General features: G+C 39.9%; 1 protein-coding gene across 6 annotated transcripts in view; it reads right to left on the reverse strand.

Moving 5' to 3' along the window:
- Positions 1-826: 826 nt before the first annotated feature.
- Positions 827-26,143, reverse strand: part of LOC113053281 (plakophilin-4-like) — a 63,041-nt gene continuing 37,724 nt past the window's right edge. For all 6 annotated transcript variants that reach the window (XM_026218184.1, XM_026218186.1, XM_026218187.1 and 3 more), the window contains 11 exons: positions 23,154-23,337; positions 17,872-17,989; positions 17,587-17,775; positions 16,295-16,468; positions 5,825-5,975; positions 5,265-5,457; positions 4,993-5,080; positions 4,800-4,917; positions 2,170-2,292; positions 1,910-1,971; positions 827-1,761 (listed from right to left, as the gene is read on the reverse strand). In XM_026218184.1, coding sequence (XP_026073969.1) covers positions 1,522-1,761; positions 1,910-1,971; positions 2,170-2,292; positions 4,800-4,917; positions 4,993-5,080; positions 5,265-5,457; positions 5,825-5,975; positions 16,295-16,468; positions 17,587-17,775; positions 17,872-17,989; positions 23,154-23,337 — 1,640 coding nt within the window. In that variant the 3' untranslated portion in view covers positions 827-1,521. The remainder of the gene's footprint in view (positions 1,762-1,909; positions 1,972-2,169; positions 2,293-4,799; positions 4,918-4,992; positions 5,081-5,264; positions 5,458-5,824; positions 5,976-16,294; positions 16,469-17,586; positions 17,776-17,871; positions 17,990-23,153; positions 23,338-26,143) is intronic.

A 26,143-nucleotide genomic window follows, 5' to 3' on the forward strand; every position in this document is an offset into this window, starting at 1 on the left:
ATTTAGATTAAAGACCCATCTCTTTAACCTGGCTTACACATAATACACTAATATACTTTTAATTTAATTTTACTTTTAAAAAGAACCTATAGTTATCTTTTGCCAACTTTATACGGTTCATTAAGGATTTAGAATTTTTGTAGATAGAGAACCTTATTGATAGAGAATGGGATTTTACCTTTTATTCTGTTTTTATCTATTTTATTTTATTGTAACTAACAAGTTATAACTGCCTTTTATGTTCACGATTCAAGTGAAAAAAAAAAAAAAGCACGTCACCCGATCCTGCCAAGGATTATCTCATGCACAACCAATTCATCGTGTTATGTTGTGAGTGAGCAGTGGCAAATGGAAAACAATTTAATGTGTTACAAACCTGATTATTTATTTTTTTCACTTTAGAAACAGGTTCCATTTTTAATATCAGTTAATGTATTAATTAACATGAACAAACAATGAACAATACATTTATTATTGTATTCATTCATCTTTGTTAATGTTGGTTAATGAAAATACAGTTATTCATTGTTAGCTCATGCTAATTCACAGTGCATTAATGCTATCAAGTACAACTTTTGATTTGAATAATGTATTATTAAATGTTGAAATTAACATGAACTAAGATTAATAAATGCAGTAGCAGGGTTGTTCTTGCTTAGTTCATGTCAACTAAAGTAGTTAACTAACATCAACTAATGGAACCTTATTCTGAAGTGTTACCTTTTTTTGTGATGCACATGCACATTTAACATGCACATTTTTGCCCTCAGGGGATTTCTGTGTTAGCTTAACTTGATGCACAGTTCCATTTAAAAAATGGCTGTGATGGCATCTCTCACCATTTATTCACTTCACATGACATGAGTTTTGACCAGTGTAGTAAAGCATAAACCATGTAGCTATTTTCAAAAATACATGAAAGATATGTACAAGTCTCCATAATATTAACAATCTCAGCAAAAGCAGGCACAATGTTCCCTCTGAAATCCTTCATATACATTTAATCATAATTCATTTATTTATTGTTTTGACAAACTGAAGTTCATGTTCATGTGCCCCAGGTTTGTAATAATTTCCCAGTCTTCTTACAGAGCGAGTAACTCTTAAATACTTTAATGCTAATAAAAATCATTTAAAGTCTACACCAGGGAAGCAAAGCTCAGTTTCTGGAGAGTCCGCAGTCCTGCAGTTTAGCTTCAACCCTAATAAAATGCACCTGATCCAGCTAATCAAATCCTTCAGGCTTATTTGAAAACTACTGTGTATGGCATGTGTGTTGGAGCAGGGTTTGAACTGAACTCTACAGGGTCTGGTTTTTTGGCACCCCTGGTCTGCAACATCTCTCCAGTCCCCTACAAACAGAGTTCATGATTCATTTCTTATTTCCATTTAAACAACATTCTGCTAAACATTCTCCATCGCATTCATATGCTTTTCATCCACTACTCGAGTCTCTTTAAAAACAATGTGTTCCCAAATCTATTTCTGTGTTAGAGATAGTGAAGTCTGTGAGCCGGGCCTCTATACCCATGAATCGGGGGATCCCTGGTAATGTTCACTGTGGTGTAACGGTCTCCTGGTGGAAGAGTAAAAGTCCACGTAGTTGCTTGTGGTTCTGAAGCCGTGTGTCTGGCTGTAATCAGCAGGAGAATAGTGCACCATCTTTTCCAGATAAGAGTCCTTGTAATCGTATAGTGAAGGCAGGTATGTGCGGTAAGTGTCATGGTTTCTGTGGCCTGTTTCATCGGCGCGATAGACCTTCTGCACACAAACAAAACAATCTGGTCTTTAGCTAAACAGTCAGGATCCTGTTCATTCTTACAGTAATGAGAATCTTACTGGAATACAATAAAAAGGAAAGTGGTAAAGGTTGATTTCAGTGATGGGAAGCTGAGTTCAGCGGCCTCACCTGTTCTCGTCTCGAGCCCTCTCTGCTCAGGGAAGTGTAATACTGAGATTCTTTTGCAGACCCTTTAAAAAAAATCAACTTTAAAATCAAATCAATTTTAGCTTAAAGAAATAGTAATCAGTTAAGCTTTAAGGATTTTGGGTCTATATTAAAGTACAATTGAATTTTAATAGAAAACCATTATAAACTCACAAATCTGCTTGTAAACTCAGTCTAGTAAACAGGCACCTTTGTTAAAGGAGGAAGTTCTCATACTGTACCTGTACTTTTGTGTTTATTGATGCCATTTTCTTCTTGGTAATCATAAAATTGCATAGTTTGTGTCTTCTGATGATCAGAGTGTTCTTTGGTGCACAGCGTGGCAGGAGATGATAATGTGCTGCCTGCTAAAACAACAAATCACTTTATCAGTTTATGTGCAAACAAATAAACCAAAGAAAAAATTATTCTAGAGGTGTCGCATGACTAAACCGATACTTACTGTTAATTTAGCTGCATTTTTACAAATTTAATCAGAAATCTACTTTACAACAGTAAACAGACCGCTGTGATATTTCACTTCTCATTCACTGTAAAAAATTTAATATCACAGCTCAATAAAATTAAGGAACACTTAAATCACACATTGGATCTTGATGAACAAAATATTTAAGTTGAAAATCTTTACTTGTATACATGGTTTAATTTGTTGAAAACAAAATGATGTGACAATGGTAGATGGAAACCAAACTCATCAACCCACCGAGGGCTGGATGGAGGGCAGGGCTCACGGCACCATTACCAGGATTTCACCCCAGTACCAAACAGCAATGAGGAAACGTAGGCTAGCACGTGGAGGTGTGATTCCTCCCCCAGACACCTATCTATTCCTCACATGCTCAGCGTGAAGCTACTCTACTGAAACTGTGCTGGGAGATGCACCAAACCTCTTTACATTGGCATGCATGGATGTGCCATCCCGGAGGAGCTGGACCACATGATTAGGTTACAAGAACTGCCTTATTCTACAAGTAGTGAAAAGGACTCAAACAAAACTAGAGACAAATCATTCAGGAAGGATAACGAGAGAGAACAATTGTCTGTGGCCACCAACTGCAAAACCATTTCCTTTTTGGTGGTTGTCCTTCTGTTGCCTGGAACGCCACTTGTACATGCGTATAGCAGTTAGTGGAAACTAATGTGAAGATCTTGTTATATAAATGACAACTGGATGTACGTTCTATCACAATGACTATAATCTGTGTCAAATCTGAGTTTGATCCACTGTTCCTGACGGAAATCAAAAGCAGGCAGTATCTCCAACAATTCTTAGAAAATGTTTGACACACACAGCATTATTGGATAATTTTCAGCTCCATCTGAGGGAAATCTGTAATTTTCTTGAGTGCATTATACAGGCATATGATCAACTAAAGACAAAAAAATGAGGAAAATCTGACTACGCCCCAAGTACTCATTATTAAAGATATCTATTTTAGCAGATTAAAAGATACATTTAATATTGTAAAAATACCTACTGTCCTGTAGAAAAGTAAAAAGGAGCATTTAATAATCATGACAACAATATATGTGACCCTGGACCACAAAACCAGTCGCTGAGGTATATTTGTAGCAATAGCCAAAAAAACATTGAAAATCTTTTTTTTTTTTTTTTGCCAAAAATCATTAGGATATTAAGTAAAGATCATGTTCCATTAAGATATTTTGTAAATTTCCTACCGTAAATACATCAAATTAATTTTTGATTAGTAATATGCAAATATTGTATGATCCTAATAAACCATAAACAGTGAAAAGCTTATTTATTCAGCAGCAATATTTATTCAGTGAAATATTATTACAAATACAATTAGTTTTTTAAATTTTAAGTAATGTAGTTAAAAATGTAATGTGATTTTCATCACTACTCCAGTTTTTGGTGTCACACGATCTTTTAGAAATCATTACAATTTATTTGACTCTCAAGAAACATTTCTTAACATTATCAATGCTGAAAACTATTTTGCTGCTTCATATTTTGTGTGGAAATGGTGATACACCAAATTTTTCAGGATTTCTTTGATAAATGTAAAGTTTAATGAACAGCATTTATTTGCATTTATCAATTGTAAATGTATTCACTAATTTTTTGTCACTTTCATGTGTGATGAATAAAATTAGTAATTTCTCTCTCTCTCTCTCTCTCTCTCTCTCTTTTTTTAAATCTTATACAAATGTTTGAGTCTCAAATCTCAAATTCTCACCACAATTCATAAAAAGAGAATGGGTCAGTAATGGATTTCATTTACTCAGGTTGATGAGTAATGTTAAGCAACACAAACACAGCACATGCAGTGGAAGAGTTGAACCTAGCTGCTGAGATGGAGATGTGCCCCACACTTGTAAATGATAACAGTGCAACACAAAACACAGCATTGTTTTCCCAAATCTAATCCAAACGAATAGCACATGCAATAAAAGACCGAACAACAGTGCAAGCACAAATGGCTCTGTATTTATATCAGACACTCTACATTGTTAATTTTGCCAAAAAAAAAAAAAAAAGTTAAATAAAAAAAATAACTAATTTCATACATACTGCCCTTTAAACATTCAAGTGCTTTTCAAGTACCTTCTCATAAATATGGCTATTTTCAAGAATTATCCAGGATTTAAATTTCAAACAGTCAAATTCAAGTTCTTCAAGCACTTTAAGCACCTTGTACCAACCCTGGATAAATGTCTTGAGGTGTGGTAACAGTAGTATAAGCAGAATAACTGACAATAATGCACAGCCGAGGTGTAACATGCACTACTTTCTAATAATTAAACGGCCCATCATCAATTATTCCTTATTTAAAGAACAATACAGGGCTGTAATGTATGTGTTTGTGTAAGGTGTGACACTAGCCTGTGTGGTGTGCAGGGGACATCTGTAGAGTGCTCGATGGTAGAGTGGGTGCGGATCTGAAGCGCTCTCTCTCCAGAGTCGATACAGGAGTCAGGAAGTGATTCTGATTCCAGCCGTCCTGCTCAAACACAGGCAGAAATAAGCACACAGCCCTGATGTGGAGCAGATGTAGCCCTACTGTCCTGCTGCTCACCTTCTTGTAGATGGTGCGCAGGTCTCTGTACTGCCACAGTGTGTTCAGCACCTGAGCGGCCGCCTTCACCACCTTCACAGAGTACCTGCTGCAAACGCATGTGAGAAACATACAACATGAACAGAGCCGTGGGGCTGAGAACAACTGATTTGGACAAATGGAGATTCAGAAATTATATTTGTGTATGTGTTCAGTGGTGAAGTATTGAATGACTATATAAACGATGAACAAGCATTATTACTTATTGTGGAGCATTCATGGCAGTCTCTTACCTTTCTCCTCTACACTTGGTGATGTTGACAAGTTTCTCAATGCCGCCCGCATCTGCCAGGGCTTTAGCGTTCTCCATGTTTCTTCTGGTGACCTCATGCAGTGTGCAGCAGATTGCCGCCACCGTATCATATGACAGCTGTTTACTGTTTCCCCCCGGCAAACGGTTCACCAGGTCCCGCATGGCGTATTTCCCTGAGATACAACCAACCTCACACAATTAAGATTAATGATCTTCTTAACAGTGAAACTGCAAATTGCATGCGTAAAACTCAGAGAAAAATTATTTTCATGGCAGCTATCATTATGAACAAACTATGACATCACTGAATCAACAATGAACTGACTTATTTGACTGAAAAATTGATTCTTTACATTTGTCCTCTTTTGAATTTTGATTGCATTATTGAAACACTATCTTCCTGTTTAACACTGTAAAGCTGATTTGACACATTCTGTATTTTTATAAAGTGCTATAAAAGTAATATTCGACTTGACTTTTATAAGACATACACTGGATGAGTAAAATATTAGAGGTGTATGTTGGTAATTGTACTCTCACCGATCAGTTCTTTATTTCTCACGTCCAGAGCCATGTTTCTGAGAGCTGTGGCAATGGAGCACACCACTCGGTCATTATCCATGCGTAATAACTCCACCAGTATGGGCAAACCTTTCTCCTTACGCACCGAGGCGCGGATATACGCTGCAAACTACAGATTAACACACATTCAAAGGCAGAAAAGGGAATTAATTTGTAGAAACTACAAGTTTATTAAAGAAGCAAATTAATTTGTAGAAACTACAAGTTTATTAAAGAAGCAAAGATTTGAACACTTTCCCCCAAATACATAATATAGACTGCATATGTCAACCAATGAAAACGTAAAAAAATAAATAATAATAATAATAATAATAATAATATTGCACTAGGGATGTCCATTTTGGTTATTTTTCCAAACCGACAACCAACGCTCATTAACTAATTATTAACCGTTAATCTACAAGATTATTTTAAATTAGAATTGAATTAAATTAGAAAGGATAAGTGTCTCTGACACATTAGAAATACTAACATTTGTTTCCCAGGGATTAATTTTACATGCGCAAAAAGCAACAAACATGTATATTCATAGTCTTTATATCACATCACACACCTAAATAGGCCTATACGAGAAATATAGTTTTACTTGAATAATAAATGCAAGAGTTTTGGTTCATTTCTGCAAAAGGAAACAGATGGCAGAAAGCGGCATCCTATTTTACTTTAGGCTTATTTTACGCACAAAGATTAGTTTTACATGTGTACAAATAAAGGCAAACCGTTTACAATCCCAATCCCTAAAAGGAGAAGTTGCTTCCACTGTAAGAAGGGGAAAAAATCAAGTGTGAATCTCTTGCTCTTTCATATGGAGAATATCTGATCAGCATTTCAAACTTGCAGAGCAGGTTTACAAAAATTGTCTGTTTTAGGACAAATGCCTTGCTTGGCTTGGCTATTGCAATTTTTGCAATGGCATACAGAGTATTACATACAATCAGAGACGCCAAAGCCCACCGAAATGGGCGGGGAATCTGGCTATATATTGCCCGCTTCGCCACAGGAATTCAGATTATTTCTCCTTCAGCGACGACGTCACATCGCGTCGCTGATCTCCGCTGAACTGCTCGCCGTTGACACGCCTCGCACTGGAACGCGACTGCCGGACCCCACCACAGATACATCGCTTCCTGCGGCCATCCGGTGAGATATATTGAAAGAGCAAATTTCTCTAAAAGAGCCTTTTTCTACGGCATTGTTGCAAATGCCGTCTCGTCATTGCAGCTCGTGCAGAGCCCCTCTGCACGCTGATGACGGGCACAGCGAGTGTATTGCGTGTTTGGGGAAACCCCACGCTGACACAGCACTCACGGGGAATTCATGTTCTCATTGCGATAACATGAATATCGCCTCTCTGCGCTCGCGAATCGCTTTCTTTTGCCGGACCCCGCCCCCTCGATGTCATCTGAACCAAACCGCTCGAAACTCAGGATGGACGCCGAGCTTATCCTCGTTCTCTCCAGGGCAGTGGATGAGCTGGGTCTGGATTGGTCTCCTCCAGAGGAACCAGCCCGTAGCCGTCTGGATGAATGGTTTCTGCCGGGGCGCCAGCAAGCCCCTCGTCAGCGAACTGCTCCGTTCTTCCTGGAGGTCCACGACGAGCTCACTAAATCGTGGCCCCTACTCAGCGCGCCTGCGTACTTCATCTTCATCTGCCCTCACCTCAATTGACGGCGCTGATGAAAGAAGATACGAACGGCTGCCGCCGCTGGACGAGTCTGGGGCCGTGCATCTCTGCCCGCCAGCAGCTATTGGATGGAAAGCCAAGGCCAACCATCCGTCCAAACCCTGCCGTACGACGTCGGCGCTCGCCGGGCGTGCCTACTCATCGGCAGGGCAAGCAGCCGCGGCGCTCCACTCTATGGCGGTGCTGCAAGTCTTCCAGGCCAAACTTCTCGCCGCCACCGACGAGTCTGGCCCAGATGTCGCCACGCTCAGGGAGCCGAGAAGTGCAACAGACTTGGCGCTGCGTGCTACCAAGAGCACCGCCCAGGCCATTGGGCGCTCGATGGCTAACCTGGTCGTCCTGGAGCGCCACTTATGGCTTAACCTTACGGAGATCTAGGATGCTGACAGAGCCCAGTTCCTAGACGCACCGATCTCCCCCAGCGGCCTCTTTGGCCCGGCGATAGAGGGATTCGCCGAGCGTTTCACAGAGGCGCAGAAGTCATCCCAGGCAATGCGACACTTCCTGCCAAAGCGCGCTTCATCTGCTGCTGCCAGTCGCCCCAGACAGGTGCCGACTCGTCAGCCTCCTAAGCAAGCGCCCGCTGCTGCCACCGCAGCCCAGCCGGTGAAACCCGAGCCTCGACACCATTCTCGCTTGGCCACCAGACGGTATCAGTTTCCTAAGCGCATGGGACCCCGGCCCAAGATAGTGCTGGACCCTGCGCTGCCGCCGTCATCCTGATCGACAGGAAAGAAAGAGGAGGGGGCTAAGTCTCGCCACAGCCGGACCACCCCCCAAACTGCCCCGTGTGTTCTACCGTCAATCTCCAGATGTCGACTAAGTTGTTCCTGCTGCAAACAATGGGCCCTTGTTAGCGCCCAGACAGCAAAGCGCTGTTATAGTGCAAAAAATAAAAAACACACTCCTTCACAAAAAGAGCAGTTTTCCTCACACAACACTCACGAGTGCTATGTCCGCCCACGGCGGTCAATCACTCGAGTTAATACAACCTCTGTCCATCCGGGCCTCACAATGGCAAGCCATTCTCGGGGTATCAGATTGGGTCATGGGAGTAATAAAACACGGCTATTCCCTTCAGTTCGCACGACGACCACCACGCTTTCGCGGGGCGGTCACCACTTCGGTGCACAACGAGAACGCTCACGTTCTTCGTGCCGAAGTGGAAAATCTGCTGGTGAAAGGAGCTATAATCGTTCCCCCAGCACACCGCGACTCAGGGTTTTACAGCCGTTACTTCCTAGTTCCCAAGAAGGATGGCGGGCTGCGCCCCATCCTCGATTTAAGACATCTGAACCGTGCCCTCATGAGACGGCGCTTCAGAATGATCACATTGAAATAAATCCTCTAGCAAATACGCTCAGGGGATTGGTTCTTTTCGCTGGATCTGAAAGACGCTTACTTTCACATCCAGATAGCCCCCCGTCACAGGCCGTTCTTGAGATTTTCCTTCGAGGGCGTGGCTTACCAATACAAGGTCCTCCCCTTTGGGCTGTCTCTGGCGCCTCGCACGTTCACAAAGTGCATGGATGCGGCTCTCTCCCCTCTCAGGCAGAAGGGCATCCGCATTCTCAATTACCTCGACGACTGGCTAGTTCTGGCTCAGTCAGAGGGGGAGGCATTGGATTACAGAACTGTGCTCCTCAGCCATCTGGAATGCTTGGGGCTCAGGGTGAATTTTGTCAAGAGCTCACTGTCCCCCAGCCGACGGATATCGTTTCTGGGAACAGTGTTAGACTCAGTGACGATGAGGGCAACAATGGTGAAGGAGCGCGCTGAGGCTCTACAGCGACTTGCGGCCTCTTTCAAAATAGGTGCTTCTCGACCCCTAAAGACATTCCAGAAGCTGCTGGGTCTTATGGCGGCAGCATCACCGGTGCTGGAGCTCGGGCTGCTACGTATGTGCCCCCTCCAGTATTGGCTGAAACCGCGTGTTCCACCTCATGCATGGCGTCACGGACGCTTGAATATCAAGGTGAGTCAGGACTGTATTTCGGCCCTGACCCCTTGGAGGAACATGCAATGGATGGAACGGGGTGCTCCACTTGGTATGGTTTGCAGAAGGAAAGTGATCACAGATGCATCCAACAAGGGTTGGGGGCGCGCTGTGCGAAGGGAAACCCGCTTTTGGCCAATGGTCGAAAGAGGAGAGCAGGCTTCACATCAACTGCCTCGAGATGATTGCAGTTCAACGAGCCTGCCAGAGCTTCCTGTCAGACCTAAAGAGCCACCACGTGCTGGTCAGATCAGACAGCATGACGGTGGTCTCTTACATAAATCACCAAGGTGGGCTGTCATCGACGCGTCTCTTCAGACTAACGTCGCGACTGCTGGAATGGACCCAAAGCAATTTGGGGTCCCTGAGAGCAGTGCATCTTCCGGGCAAGCTGAGCAAGGGCGCGGATATGCTGTCAAGAAGCGGAGTCTCCTCAGAAGAGTGGAGACTCCACCCGCAGACGGTTCAGAAGATATGGGAGGTCTTTGGCAGAGCGGAAATAGACCTCTTTGCCTCAAAAGACAACTCTCATTGCACAATATATTTTTCCAAGATCAAGGACGCGTTGTCCCAGGACTGGCCCAACTGTCTTCTTTATGCTTTTCCTCCGGTTCCTCTGATTCCCCAAGTAATCAGGCGGGTCAGGGACCAGAGATGCAGGGTTCTGCTTGTAGCCCCATTCTGGGAAAATCAGCACTGGATAGCCGACCTGTCGCAGATGCTGACTGCAGCCCCATGGCCCGTTCCCCTGAGATGGGACCTCCTTTCTCAGGCGGACGGGACGATTTGGCATCCACACCCAGAGAAGTGGTCTCTGCACCTTTGGTCGCTCGACGGGAGCCCGCGGGACTCCCTGAGCGTGTGCTAGACACAATTTCACAGGCTAGAGCTCCGTCTACACGACGCCTCTATGCCTCCAAATGGTCTGTGTTCTCCGCATGGTGCTCAGACCATGGTGAAAACCCGACCTCTTGTGACGTATCAGTGATACTGTCATTTTTGCAAGAGCTCTTGGAGAAGGGACGATCCCCCTCCACGCTCAAGGTCTATGTAGCAACTATAGCGGCGTCACACGCCCTTATAGCAGGCCAGTCGTTGGGCAGAAACGACTTAGTCGTCCGATTTATGAGAGGTGCTAGACGGCTTCATCCGCCTTGCCCTCCCACCGTCCCTTTTTGGGACCTGCCCACGGTGCTGAGAGCCCTGAAGGGGGCCCCCTTTGAACCGCTACAGTCCTTATAGCCCTGTCGCTAAAGACCGCTCTGCTGTTGGCACTAGCGTCTGTTAAGCGTGTGGGCGATTTGCAAGCACTTTCGATAAGCCCTAATTGCCTAGAATTCGGGCCTAACGACTCGAGGGTCGTCCTGAAACCGAGGCATGGCTATGTGCGAGCTGGAGCTCGCGTCCACATTTGCTAGATTTTACAATCTAGACGTCCCGGCGCTTCATGCTAGGGTACTTTCTGTGTGAAGATCACCTTCTTGTTCCTCATTTGCATGCTCTTGGCCATTCTTGCCCAAGGCTCAAATTCTACTCGTACGCACTTGGTCCCTTGGGTACTGAGGCGATACGAACACGGGATGATCAGGCTAGGCCAGACGTAACCTCATTGAGCTTATTCTGCCCCTAGTTGCTATTGTCATATCTTGGTTTAACAAATCAAGTGTGATTGCGTTGGTCGTCCTCCCTTCTTAGCATGGCGTGATTGAACTGGGTTCCCATATGCGTCTTCGACGCAGTACGAGTGAAGTTTTGAAAGGGAACGTACTCGGTTTCTAACGTAACCTCGGTTCCCTGAAATACGGGAACGAGTACTGCATTCCTTGCCATGCTAAAAAGGCTGCACAACTCAGTCATCGCTTCAGTCGAAGTACTGAAGACCCAACACCTTTCCATCATATGTGTTTCTATAATAATCCCAGGCAAAGCAAGCACAAAATAAATGAAAACATTCTGCATAGATATAAAATTTGTGCATGTCCGCTTATTTTAGGTATGTGTTTACATGTCTCTATTTATTCCATACATAAATATATTTACATCCAGTCTTTTCTAGTAGTTGAATCAACTTCCTGACTACAAACATGTCAAGTTTCAAAGCTCTCAGAGCTTGTGTGATTGATCTGCATTAGTTTATATGCCGTAACTCCCATACGGACAGTCTATATTTAAGTCCTTTATTGGTTTTGGGGTGTATAACAATATCAGTTAATTTAACAATCTTAGCAGTAAAATATTTTTAGCCAAGAATCCATTTCATATATGGGAGACCTTAGAGATGAGGAAAAAACATTGTTGGGTTTAGTTCTACCTCCGGTAGAGGTATCTCGAAAACTAAATCACTTTTTGACCATTTGTCAATAGCCTAGTTAGCCTATATGTTGTATGCGCAGCCACAGAGGAGACATCATTTAAGGCTGTGAGCGCCGCAAGAATATGACACAAAAACAGATTTCAAATTTCTTTTCAAAAGCTCCCACAGCAAAGCGAGTAAGGGAAGGAGCGCTCTGATGCAGCGACATATATTTGAAAACCTGGCTGCGTAACACCATGTCACAGGAGAGATGCACTTGGCCATTATGAATGCCCACAGTGATCTCCTGGATGAAATCGATGTCTCGACTCTGATAAAAAATGTTTATAAGTCGAACAACTGAAAGAAGATCCACCTTTGGGAATGCATGAATTTTTGTTTGTTTAATGCACTTTTTCAGTAGCGTATGTTTTGACTATCAATGCTATTTCAATATAGGGCTCTATATGTTCGTTCAGTGGCTTGATATTACCGGTATGAATTTTCATGTTCAAAAATGTTGTCAAAATAAAACAGCTTGCCCTCGTTCATTACAGGGGATTTAATTACCATTTGTGCATTTCATTCATTTCAAAAATGAGTCCCAAAAGTCTGTGGCCTATGATTCGCTCTTTTGTTGTTCTGTTTTCTTTCAGGATCAAAAATACAACAAATGAAAGCATTTATCAGTGTGTCCGACTGATGAGAACTATGCACATATTCATAAATCAGTCGATTTTGTATTTTATTATGAGATTTTATTCTAATGTGATCAGTGACTCAAGCACTGATGGACCAAAGAGCGCGCATTTCGACATTTGCAGTAAAAATTTGATATATAAATTCTCAGAAAATGCATTTAATACCAATATATTGAAATGTCTGTTTATATACTCCATTAATAAAGGAGTCCAGACATTGGAAAAATATCAGTCCATATGCGTTTTATATTTAATATGAGGGAAATAGAAATGCATGCATGCGTGAATCTTTAACTTTTAGGTAGCAAAATATTTTAATATATATCAAATACATATCAAAATATAAGGTTATTACATTGTCTGCTATATATTTGCTTCTTATTTATTAAATACGTTCAATTGATTGATTAAACATTGATAAAAATTAAGATACAATTTATACAAAACGAATATCCTTTAAAAAGAGTTTTCTATAAAACAAAACTTAATGAAGTCGTCAAAATCATGTTTTACCAAAATCAGCGCCGATGTTAATCATAAAGTCAATCAGGAAACATAACGCAGCCTTCTATAGGCCTACCTACACTAAATCCCCGCCCCCCCCTCTCACAAAATAGTTCCCACGTCCCTGCATACAATATAATATGGGTTTGTTTTTTCTCAGGACACGAGGCACCTCTGAGAGAGAGTTAAAGGAACTGGCCGAAAGAGACACGAAACTGCCAAAAAGATAAAAACTTTTGTTTTTAATGTGCTGCTTTGTACTATTTTCAGTTTTAATTGTACATGGCAATACTGCAGTCATTTTGGCAATACAAATGTAAAAATATATTGCAGTAAGAAGAAATGTCCAGAGACATTAGGTCTAATCATTTTTAGTTTCATTATTGGGAAATTTCAGCGTTACTGACGTGACATCCTCAAAAACTGAAATATAAAATTTCACAGAATGTATTCATTACCAATATTTTTTCTAAATCCCAAACATAGGCCAGACATCAGAAAAGTATACATCTATGTACATGTTTTATAGGCTATTTAGATTGGGAAATACACATGCGTTACAGACGTGACAAAAAACACCAAAGTTTTTGGTAGACAACATATTTTGTAGAGTTAGTGATTTACAATGTACAAACAAGAAGAAACAATATCTGCAGACCATTATCAAAAAATAAAATAGGCCTATCAATTTTATTTAAACTTTCACTTTTGTGTTTCAGAGGAAAAATCAATGTTAAGGTTGTGTTTTCTCTCCGTTACGGACGGTTTCGAAAGCAGAATTTTTGAAAACATGTATAAAATGCTTTAAAAACTTTAACAGAGCTGTCTAGAAGGAATTTAATAGGGCTGCCCCTCACATACAATTGTCTTTTAGTTACTAGTAGTCATTCATTTAAGTCAGTATTCAAACTAACACAAGTTTCTATTAAATTAACACAGTCTAATCCATAATGAGCCTTAATATATTCCGCACTCAAGCACATGCAAGTTTGCCACACAGCACAAGCAGAAGTAACATAATAATTGTGAAAAAGGGGTCATTTTAATTATTCATTAATAAACTAATGTTTCCCAATTTTAAGTTATTTCATTATCAGGAAAAAATTCACGTGATCAAGAGGGTGCCTCCCTGTAACACATGTGCATTAATCATTTTCTGCACAAACACTTGTGTCACAGGTTTATGCACCACCTCCTCTGCACCATCAGAGGAAACGCTCACCAGAGTAATGACTGTTTCAATTCAGACTCCAATTCCCATAAGCCCACATACCTGGGACTGACACACACACACCTGCTAGTCATTATCCTCTCTCCATATCGGCAAACCAAACACACACATAACCGTGAAGTCTTGATTTGCCTAGGTGATCATTGCCGGGATCATTACTGGACTGTGATTATGAATATTAATAAAGCACATTTCTTTTAGGTTACAGTATGGGATCTACAACCGAGACAGATGCAGTTATATATAACCTGTAAATTGAAGGCTATCTAATGTTTTAAAAATTATCTAATAGCCGATACTGCTTCAAATCGTTTAATCATAGTTGTTCTTGATCAAGATTAAACCAATGCGTGACTCTCATAAAATTGTTTTAATATTTTTTGTAAAAAAAGATAAAGATACAAAGTTAAAGGTTAGGTGAAACATTATTGTACAAATAATTATAAAATGCTATAGATTGCGAATAAGATAAAAATTTCACATGTTGCATATGCATTACAAAGTAAAATTTTTTCACATGCAATTATACAAAATAAAACCAAACAAAATTTTTAATGAAAGTAAAATATTTAGACAAATAAGAATAAATGCGTCACACCACGCAAATCTTGCACCAAGACCACAGGAAACAGATGATTCTTCTGCACAATCTGACTTTGCTGCAGCCTGGAATTGAACTACTGGTTTCGTCTGGTCAGAGGAGAACTGGCCCCCCAACTGAGCCTGGTTTCTCCCAAGGTTTTTTTCTCCATTCCGTCACCGATGGAGTTTCGGTTCCTTGCCGCTGTCGCCTCTGGCTTGCTTAGTTGGGGTCACTTCATCTACAGCGATATCATTGACTTGATTGCAAATAAATGCACAGACACTATTTAAACTGAACAGAGATGACATAACTGAATTCAATGATGAACTGCCTTTAACTATCATTTTGCATTATTGAGACACTGTTTTCCAAATGAATGTTGTTCAGTGCTTTGACACAATGTATTTTGTTTAAAGCACTATATAAATAAAGGTGATTGATTGATTGATTGAAAATAATTAATGAAACATGCAACAGATATCTTTTTCCAAAGTAGTCAAAATAAAGGACAGGTAACAAATAACAAAGTATGTGCATATCAAAAATGGATGCTGTTTCATTAAAATAATTTTAAAATATAAAATAAAAGATAAAAAAAATCTATAATTTTTTTTTTTTTTTTTTTACATAATAGGCATAATATGTGAGAATATTGACGTTTTGCATATAGATCCATGTTACTCTAGCTCACTAAAACAGGCTACCACTTTTAATCCTCGATGAAAAGTAAACCACCATTTCTTTAGGATGATGATTTAACAATGCTAAAAGTTAAATGTTACAAATCTAAAATATTGTGTAATACTGTGCAGCTTAGAAAAAATATAAGCACAGGCTCATTTGTCTTGACATGTATCCTGTTTATGAATTATTAGGATTATAAAAGAATGAGTGGGTGGATTTTTACCATTATAGACTGGCAACAACAAGTATCAAAGGATCAAAGGTTACACCTTCTTTCTTTGTGTGAAAATTTGGGCAGTGTTATGCAAATCTTTCCACATTGTGATGTAGACGTGTGGGGACATGTTTAAACTAGGCATTTTAGGAGGGTGTGGACCAGTCTTAACTTTTATAAAGAATATCTTGAATATCTTCTATATTTGAGACATTAGTCTTTGCAACTTTATAGATCTTCTTTATGCACCAAGAGCTTGTAACACTTCAAAGAGAAAGGAAACTTGAAATAACATCATATGACCCTTTTAATTTATTTCTCACAATGTGACGTTTTGGAAATTGTGCCTTTATTTTTCACAGTTGTGACCTTATTTTAATTGGTATGTTTACTGCTGTTAATTTTTTTGTCAAAACAAGTAAAGGAACACAGATTGTACCCTTAAATTTGCTTTTAAGATTAGTTTTTTTGTTTTAGTTTTTTTTTAACTAGCTTCAATCAAAAGCCTATGAAGGTCTTGCAGAATTCAATTACCCACCTTCCAGTTTCCTGCGGAGAGGTTCTGGAGTGACCCGGCGGAGCCCTCTAGTGTGGCTGGGTTTGAGCTCTCAGCTAACAGGGTAAGATAGGGCTTCACTACAGATGGGTGCCACAACATTTCAGCACCTTTAGGAGAATCTGAGAAACCAGGGATCGGCCCGACACCATCCCACTAAGAGAAATTAAAAATACATCAGTTGACTTAATGAGACTTTCAAACAATAGCTCTAAAAAACGGTAACACTTTAGAAAAGTGAACACTTACTCACTATTAACTATGACTTCTGCCTCAATAAATTCCTAATTTGCATCTTATTAATATTTAGCATGGTAGTTGTTAAGTTTAGGTATTGGATAGGATTACGGATGTAGAATAAGGTCATGTAGAATAAGGCATTGATATGTGCTACTAATAAATGTTTAATATTATAGTAATAATCATGCTACAAAGCAAATAATTAAGAGACCCTAAAATGAAGTGTTACATAAACTTGTGACAACTGACAATGCAATAATAATAAAAAAAACCCAAAACAAATACCTTACTATCAATATGCAGCAAATTAGGAGTTTATTGAGAGAAAATTCTTGGTTGATAGTGAAAAGTGTTATAAACTTGGACTTGGCTCAGATTCAGCATGATGGACTAGCACTTGCAACTTGATATAAATAAATAAATGACTAAATACATCTTATTTATACAGCCTCTGGCAACTTGCAGTACATGGGATATTTTTTTAATTCATTTGGAGCACCTGGATCTCAGCAGTTATGACTCCTTTTTTTTTGTCCTCATTTGTAAGTCGCTTTGGATAAAAGCTTCTGGTAAATGACTAAATATAAATATAAACTGAAGGTTTTTGGGGCTCATGATTCTCACCAAATCTACTACACAGATAAATCAAGACCCCTTCACCACATTTATATCTAACTGAGCTTTGTGTTTGGTCACAGAGGCTGATGACATGAAGTGGCTATTCCTCGTCATGGCTATAGTGCAACCAGCTGGCAGCAGGAACCAAATAAATATGTGCATGTGCATTTTTTTCTAGAGCTATTTGGTGGTGGAGGCACAATAATGCTTGGGCCTGTCACTGTCTTCTGGATTATTGTTATTTAGAAATACTTAAAACTTTTATAAGTCACTTAATTTAGGAAACTCTCTCTAAAGAACTTTCCACAGAAATTTATTGGGATAACACTTACACTAACATTCAGAAGAATACGTATTGTATACATGAAGCACAAGCAGTGGATTTACAGATATACAAGACAAAATGTTAGTCTCACCTGTTCTTCGAGTAAATTCTTCTTTTTTCTCCTCTTGTTCCCGCAGCAGCTGTTATCTGCCTCTTTACTGGGTGACTCTGACCCCATTAACTCATCAAGCTCCTGATTGGCTGTCAGCCAGGAGGGTGGGATTTCCAGCTCCAGCCGATAGGAGAGATTCCTCAGAATGCAAATACAGTTTTCCACAATCTGACAGAGAGACAGCCTTCACTGACTGAACATGATTGTGTCTAAGTGTAATTGAGTGAGTGTGTATGTGTGTGTGTTAGGAGTTCTGGTGCATACCTTGCTGTCAAAATCAGAGGTGCGGACACAAGCTTTGATGACGTACAGTAGTGAGTCCAAGAGTCCCTCGCAGGAGCGCATGCATTTTCTGGCTTCTTCTCCAGCTGAACTCAGGTTCCTGTGTCAACACAATGTCACTACACAGTCATTCACAAACAGAATTACAGCTCTGATTTGATTTATTAGTAGAGAATACATTTTGAAGTCATGGAAAAACACTTTAATATCAAGACAATTTAAGTCATTAGATAACAGAGGTTGATCATATAAATCACAGCTAAAAGGTGTTTATAAACCATTTACTACATAATAAAAATGTGAAAAATATTTTGGTAACACTTTATTTTAGGGTAGTTTAACTAGTTACTTATAAGCATGCATATAACTATAATATTATCCATTTATTAGTAGTAATTAAGCACATATTAATGCCTTATTCTACATCCCTAACATCCCTAACGTCACTTTACTGTCCAGACAGGCACTACCAATGGGGGAATGGAAACACCACCCAGAGGTAGTGAAACAAATTTGGAGAAAATTTTACAAAGCAGAGGTGGACCTCTTCGCCTCCCATCAGTGCAATGTACCATCTACTTGTCTCTGAGTCACCAAGCCCCACTGGTCTGGATGCGATGGCGCACTCATGGTGCAAAATGCGCCTGTATGCGTTTCCTCCAGTCTTTCTGCTCCCGAGAGTCCTAACCAGAGTTCGCCAACTAAGGTCTTGCCTCTTGTTGATAGTGCCACATTGGCCAAATGGTTCTCGGAGATAATATCTCTCCTCGATGGCTCGCCATGGGCGATTCCGGAGAGGAGGGACTTTCTGTCTCAGGCAGGGGCCACGATATTCCATCCCAGGCCCGAGCTGTGGAATCTTCATGTTTGGCCCCTGAAGGGTACCAACTGAGGAACACAGGGTTTTCGCCGGAGGTTATTGATAACATTCTTAGTGCTAGGGCTTCCTCCACCAGACAAAGTTATGCCAGTAAATGGGGTGTCTTTGACAGGTGGTGTGTGGTACACAATGTTGATCCAGTCAACTGCCACATCGCTTGAGTTCTGAACTTCATGCGAGAGAAATTCAAGTGAAATACAGTAAAATTCAAGATGCCTTCTTGGAACTTAGCTATAGTTCTCGAGTGTTTGGTCGAAACCCCCTCTGAACCTTTAGAATCAGCGTCTGATAAACTTCTGACTATAAAAATGACAATAACTTATTTGAAGAGAATTTGGGATATGCAGGCTCTGTCTATCTCACCATCATGCTTAGACTTTGCCCCAGGGAGGGTAAAAGTGCATCCTCATTCCGATTACCTGCCTAAGGTTCCATTTCGGCGGTACATCCGGTCATTCTAGAGGTTTTCTGCCCTCCACCGTTCACAACGCCGGAACAGGAGAAATCTTATAGACTGTGTCCAGTCCATGCTCTTCAGGCTTATGTCCACCGCACTAGCCAGTGGTGTAAGTCAGAGCAACTGTTCGTCTGTTATGGTGGTGGTAACAGAGGAGCAGCTGCCACCAGGCAGACCATGTCTCACTGGGTCAGGGAAGCTATTGCTTTGGCTTATGAGGCGCACCTATAGGTCTTAGAGCTCACTCCACAAGGGGGGTCGCTTCCTCTAGTGCTTTAGCAAGGGGTGCCCCCTTACAACAGGTTTGTGATGTGGCAGGTTGGTCCTCTCCACACATTTATTAGATTTTATAGTTTGGATGTCCATGCTACTCCTGGCTCTCATGTCCTTGAGTCAACATCACAAGCTAATGTCTAAGGCCTTCTTGTGGTTTGATAGTAAACCTGCACAACCTTAGGGGTCGAGACATTTTTCTAGCACGGTGGCATGGGTATTCTCTTTCCCAATGCGCTAAACAGCGCAGCATTGACTGAAGCTTTCGAAAGGGAACATTCCCGGTTACTTGACTTTAACCTTGTTCCCTGAGAAAGTGGAACGAGATGCTGCGCTGCATTACCGTGCTGACTGCTCTTCAGACAAAATGTCCTGTTGATGCACCTGTGGCGTATCTATTTAAAGCCCCGTGTTGCGGGCGCGCCCCTATGACATCATCAACCAAGGCTATATTACCACCGGGTCAATTCTATCAACGTGTTACACACATTATTCACACCTGGTCATGATAAGACGTTTCCCTATGCGTTGAGCAGCACAGCATCTCGTTACGCTTTCTCAGGGAACAAGGTTACAGTCAAGTAACCGGGAACGTTCTGTCACCACTTCTGTCATCATTCACCTCCAGTGTTGCCAGATATCGCGAGACAATTAAAAAAGACACTTTATTTATTTTTCTCCTCCCTGAGCTACAGGGCAATGACCAAAAGAGGGAGTTAAACCACATTTTAACATTACATTGGACAACTGATGGGATATCAAATATAGACTGATGTACCAAGTACATTTTATACACAGTAAACATCTGATAATTACAATTTGGACACACAAATAAATATCATCCTGAATTCACAAATTCTTTATTTATTATTGCAAGGACTGCAGAAGATCCCATTTTTATATAACTATAACCCAGAAACAGGAGAAATTATTGATGATCTTAGTGTGCGGCAATAAAGTGATTTAGAAAAGACTTAAATAAAATAAACTGGTTTAAAAACCATTCCAGTCAAAACCATTTGAAAAGGTGAGGATGAGGCTTGGTCTAAAACATTTTTCTTAAGACTCATAACACTTTAGCCTCATATATATGAAGAATAACACCACCATTATCTTTCAAGCTGCTTCAGGTACCAAGGTGCAAATTAAACATATTTAACAACTTAATTTGTCTGAGCTGAACCCATGAACTATCTGAAAATATCAAATATCCTGAAACATTCAAAATTTTTTACTTCTAATCCAGACATTCTTGATTGCCCACATTCAAACAAGAGCATAATAAAACCATATAAATAATCAAAACAAACATAACAAAAACTGTCCTCTTGTTTCGTTGAGGAGAGTGTGGGGACCCAAAGAGGGCCATTCAAAGTCAAATGTCAAAGTGCACTTTTTTTTTAATGTTTCTCTGTGTAAGCATGTTGTACGAGGTCCGCATGTGACCCGTGACTACCAATATTTGTAAGCGACTTAACAGAAAAACAAGCCCAAAGTCGCTTATAATAAGCGGACTTGGCAACACAGTTCACCTAGTGCATGCGCTGTTGACAGGCTGTCCGCGAGCCCTCTTGATGACAAAATTACTTACTGTGTACGGTTGCGGATGGTCAAATTATTAATTTGGCCTTTATCAGTGACAATATAACAATATATTGACAATATAAAAGTGTAATTGCATTAGAATGTTTTTGTTAACCTATACAGTTGAAGCAACAAGATGAAGCGCTGCTGTGATGTTAAATCAAAATAGAAAAAAAGAATGTGGAGAAAATCTTGTTTACGTCAAAACTGAAACCAAGCCATTCACACAGAACGCATATTTCATGCATTTTCTAGAGAGGGTCGTCTTCTATTACCCTTGCACTCACAGAATAGAGCCGCTTGTTTAGAAAGCAATGCAAAATTAAGGTGGGTTCAGTTTTTTTTCAAAAACATTTCTTGAGACTTTATGGTGGGTTTTCCCCATCCTACTGCATCTCATGTTTAAATGAAAAATGTACTCTGTGTTATTGGCTTTCACCCCTTTGAATTAAACTATGCATGCACACATGGTGCTGTTTTGCTTATAGTTCTTTAAGCTACTTAATTATAATTGGTTTATAAACATTCTTTTAAATATTATGCACTTTTTTTGTCATATTTTCTTATGCTTTGAATAAACATGCATTAGTAATATTTTGCCCAATGCACCCTCTTGTGGCCTCAGAAGAGAAGCCAAAAGCTTTTCTTCACCCTAACTAAAATTATGCATTTTAAATTTGAATATAATTTGAATTTGGATAATATTTAATTGCAAATTCGATTTTAGTTTTTCAGCCATTTTGACAGCCGTAGGTTGCACAGCTGCATTGTGGCACGAACACTCATATAAACAGTAGCTGTGAAGATCACGGGCACAGAGGAACACAGAAACTAGTTGTCAGCGCTGTCCTTTGATTTATTACTAAAGTCGCTTAGAATCTCAAAACTTATTATAGCATATTTTTCTACTTTTGAAGGAACTAGGCTATTTACAGCCCACAGCTTCACAATAATATAGAGACGTTATGACTTATTCACACATGTAATCACTCGTACTGGTACTGTGCTAATTTATCCGATCTTTATTTATCTCTTACATCGAGCAATAATCTGTAAGAAATGTTACGAACATAGATAAAATAACTGCTGAAAGTGAGTGATGATGTCAGATCGCTCTTTCAATAGGAAAAAATATATCACCTTTAATAGTCAATCATATTTACAGTACAAACCTTGTCAGTGAACTATGAGGGCAAAAAAAAAAAAAAAAACGGAAACAAAATAATCGTTCATTAATTGTAATCGAGGTAAAATGTTAAATTAATCAAGGTTTTGATTTTAGGCCATAATCCTCCAGCCCTATTTTAATTGATGATGAATAGAGTGCAATGTCAAGTTATTATTGCTAGAACTGACAGGGACTATATGGGAGTACTATATGCTGTTTTGGGGACAGGTATGCTAGGGTGGTTTGTCCGTGAATTAAAGGGAGAAATTTAATTTTTTTAATTGTATTCTATAGTCTTCTTTCTCCTGTGGCATTTTTTGCTTATGTTGCCACCCATTCCCATGGCATCTCTTTAATATCCCAGGGAATGTCTCACAAGCCTCCTGACTAATGTCAGAAGGAGTAAAACATTGAGATTAGGGTTCTTAATCCCCTCATGGAGTCTCTCAATAGTTCCCGGAAGTTAGCGACAAATACTATCAGCACCATAGAAATGCAGCACTGTTATATTTTTATATGAATATTATGACACAAGTGAATCACAAAGCTTTGTTTGTGAGAGAAATAATTGGTTAAGCAGCAAATTTTATATTCCCGACCATGATTTTGGATTCATGTCGTTCAAGAGGTAGCCCACAAGCCCATCCATTTTAATTAAGCCATGCCATTCACTGCTTTGTTCTGTTTTGCAGGTTTATTGAAAAAAAAAGATAATGGCATATGTCTTTGAAAAAACGGATGTTAAATTGCTTGAACTGACTGAATTGCTTTTCATTTTGGGGTGGAGCATCCCTTTAAGTTACACTTTCATAAATAGTGGCTTGTGAATATGAATTAGAACTATTCTGACTCCATACTGTACTTCTCATCCATGAAGTGGTTCTGTGATGTGCTGCTGTTACCTGAGACAGCCGGTGGTGTTGCGGAGCACAACAGAGGAGTGCAGCTTGAGTTTGTGCTCATCGTGAAAGTCAGTGCTGCTCCAGCCCGAGTGAGGGATAATCACAGTGTTGGTCATGGTGCTTAAAGCATCGTGGATGATTGTCGTCTTCACTGCATCACACGAAGACAGATTCCACAACACACCTACACACAGAAAGCAGTTCACATGATGATGTTCCAGCACAATCACACGCAAACCTGTCTATTGTGGGATTACTAATTTATGAAATGTTTAATCTATGTTCCAATGTAATAGTATATGTACATTGTGTTTTTACATTTTGAGGTTAAGATGATAACATTCTGAGATGATCAAGTCAAGCAACCCAGGTTTACTGATTGAATTAGCACCTATAATGACCTTTTGTCTTTGTACTCTTCCTTGCCATTTGTTTTTTTAAGGCTGACTGAATTAGCACCTATGCATTTGAATGACTGTTATGCTGATGAGATCAAGGCTAGGAAAATGCCAGTGTCTGGCCTGATTCAATTTGCTTGCTTTGTTAAATTGTCTCCACCTCTATGTATCCCTCCCCCTTGAAATGTATAAAATCTCCAAAGTACAATTTGCTTGGGTGAGACTTGGATGACTGCAGCGACACACAGCGAGTCCTCAATAAACAGGAACTTCTGTGTCAAAGATATCCCAACGTCCCCTGGTCTTAGTTTCTGAGTTTCCAACACTCAATAATCTGCCTTGCCATAAATTGTAGTTACTGTGTTCATTAAACCTGTGTCACAAAATTTAAAACAGGAAATAAAATCATAAAAAGAAGACTATGGGCCCTATTTTAAGGATCTAAATGCAAAGTGTAAAGCGCACAGCGCAGGTGCACTCTGGGTGTGTCCAAATCCACTTTTGCTATTTTAATGATGGAAAAACAGTCTGTGCGTCTGGCCACAGTTTTGGAATGGGTTGTCCAGATTCTCTTTATGAGTAATGGGTGTAACGTTCAATAAACCACAGGAGATGCAGATCACTTCTCAAATCTCAAAATGATTTTATGATGCACAATCAATTAAAACCTGTTAAAAACAGTCATTTATGGATATTATGGATTATGAAACTGTAATTAAAGCTGTCAAGTATAACAAATCCACTTCAAAATTAAATAAATTGCTAATTACAATACTCTTGACATTGAAATCTTTTTTTTTTTTCCTTTTTTTTATTATCTAGGCTGTTTCCTTGGTCTTTATTATACTGCTAGCCAATCACTGCATTGCTGATATATCTGCCCTTTCCAGTGAATAAAGCTAGACCATAGATAATGGGAACATGAAGGCTATACACACACACAGACACACTTTGATCTTTTCCCTTTCAAGTCACTTTTATTTGTATAGCGCTTTATACTATACTGTCAAAGCAGCTTACCAGTGTCAAACAGGAAAACAGGTTGTCAATAATGCAAGAAGACAATAACAAAGAGTCATTGTTCCAGCTAAAGACAGATCATTGATGATTCTTTAATATCATCATCCAGTTCAGCTCTCTTCCAATAGTGTCTGTGCAATCAGTCAAGTGTCTCCAACTAAGCAAGCCAAAGGCGACAGTGTCAAGCAACCAAAACACCATCAGTGACAGAAATGGAGAAAGAAACCAGGCTCATTTGGGGGGCCAGTTCTCCTCTATCTACTGACTCTCATTAGAGTGTTAGTAGAGTATTAATAGACTGGTAGGATTAAGGTTAGAATAAGTTGACATGTACTTGCAAAGTTACTTATAGTCAGTGGAATGTCTGTTTGGAGAACATCACAATAACAAGCTAGCAGACATTAAGCAGTCTACTAATACTCTAATTAGAGTTAATAGACTGGAAAAGTTGACGTTAGTGACAAGGCAGATTTGAACTTGATCCTGTTAGGGTTGGGTACAAAAACCCGGTACCAATATGGCACTGGTACCTATGGAACCGGTATGCACTGAACCACATCAGAACGTAGAGTTCGGTGCCACTTAATGCCTGAGTGATCGACTGAAAAATTTGTCCTGTTTCGTTAGATCCATGGGCATCATTATGCCATTTTTAGCGGGGCTATAGTGATTAACTCCATAAACTGTAGACAAATTTGGGATCGCCTCAGAGTCAGTCACTTAATTTCATATGAAAACGGTGGCGACTTGTCCCGTATTTTACAAAGGCCAGCACGTATTTTAATAAACAAAAAGTATTCTGCACGGTTTATAATACTAATAAATTATAATGAAATCAGTTTCATGAGTAGTGTTAAAGAAGCTCATTTGCGCGTGATTTTGGCATCTTTGTTTCCATATCGATGGAGTCTCCAGAGCGCGTGCTGTTAAAGCCCTTTCACACGAGAGCAGTATGCAGCAAACAAACCTGCGCGGTTTAAAACATCTAGAGCTCACATCTGCCCTTTGAACTCAAGACTCTCCAGATGTAGGGCTGAATGGGAAAGTTCCCTGAAGGTGGCAACACTATGCTCATCACACCAATGCGGTTTCCTCCAGTGAACAAATATGAGCGCATACTTTATAAAACAATCATGTTGGTATATTCATTTGAAATTGTAATATTTAATATAAAACATATTACAGTACATGTGGCATACCACAATCATTCATATAACTGATTGAAGACAGACAGACAGCACTCAGTCAATTCACAATTCAGAGATATAGTAGAAACATGTTATCCATGTTTTTTTTTTTTTGTTTTTTTTTTAATGGCACCGGAATCGTAAAAAACCCAATCGATACCCAAAACTAGATCCTGCACATGACTGGAACAGAAAGGAATACAAGTCAAGGAGAGAGTTTAGAAAAAAGCCTCAGACTATAAAGCTGTCCTATATGTCAGCATCAGATTCTTAAATTTGGTGAGGACAGGTGCACGCAGCTAATGAAAAGAGAATAAGAGGGGTGAAATGACTGCTCTTTGGCTGACTGAAGGCCAGGTTCTTAGAAAAATATATGTATAGTGGA

Source organism: Carassius auratus, chromosome 34 (assembly GCF_003368295.1).
Source record: "Carassius auratus strain Wakin chromosome 34, ASM336829v1, whole genome shotgun sequence".
Classification (NCBI taxonomy): Eukaryota; Metazoa; Chordata; class Actinopteri; order Cypriniformes; family Cyprinidae; genus Carassius; species Carassius auratus.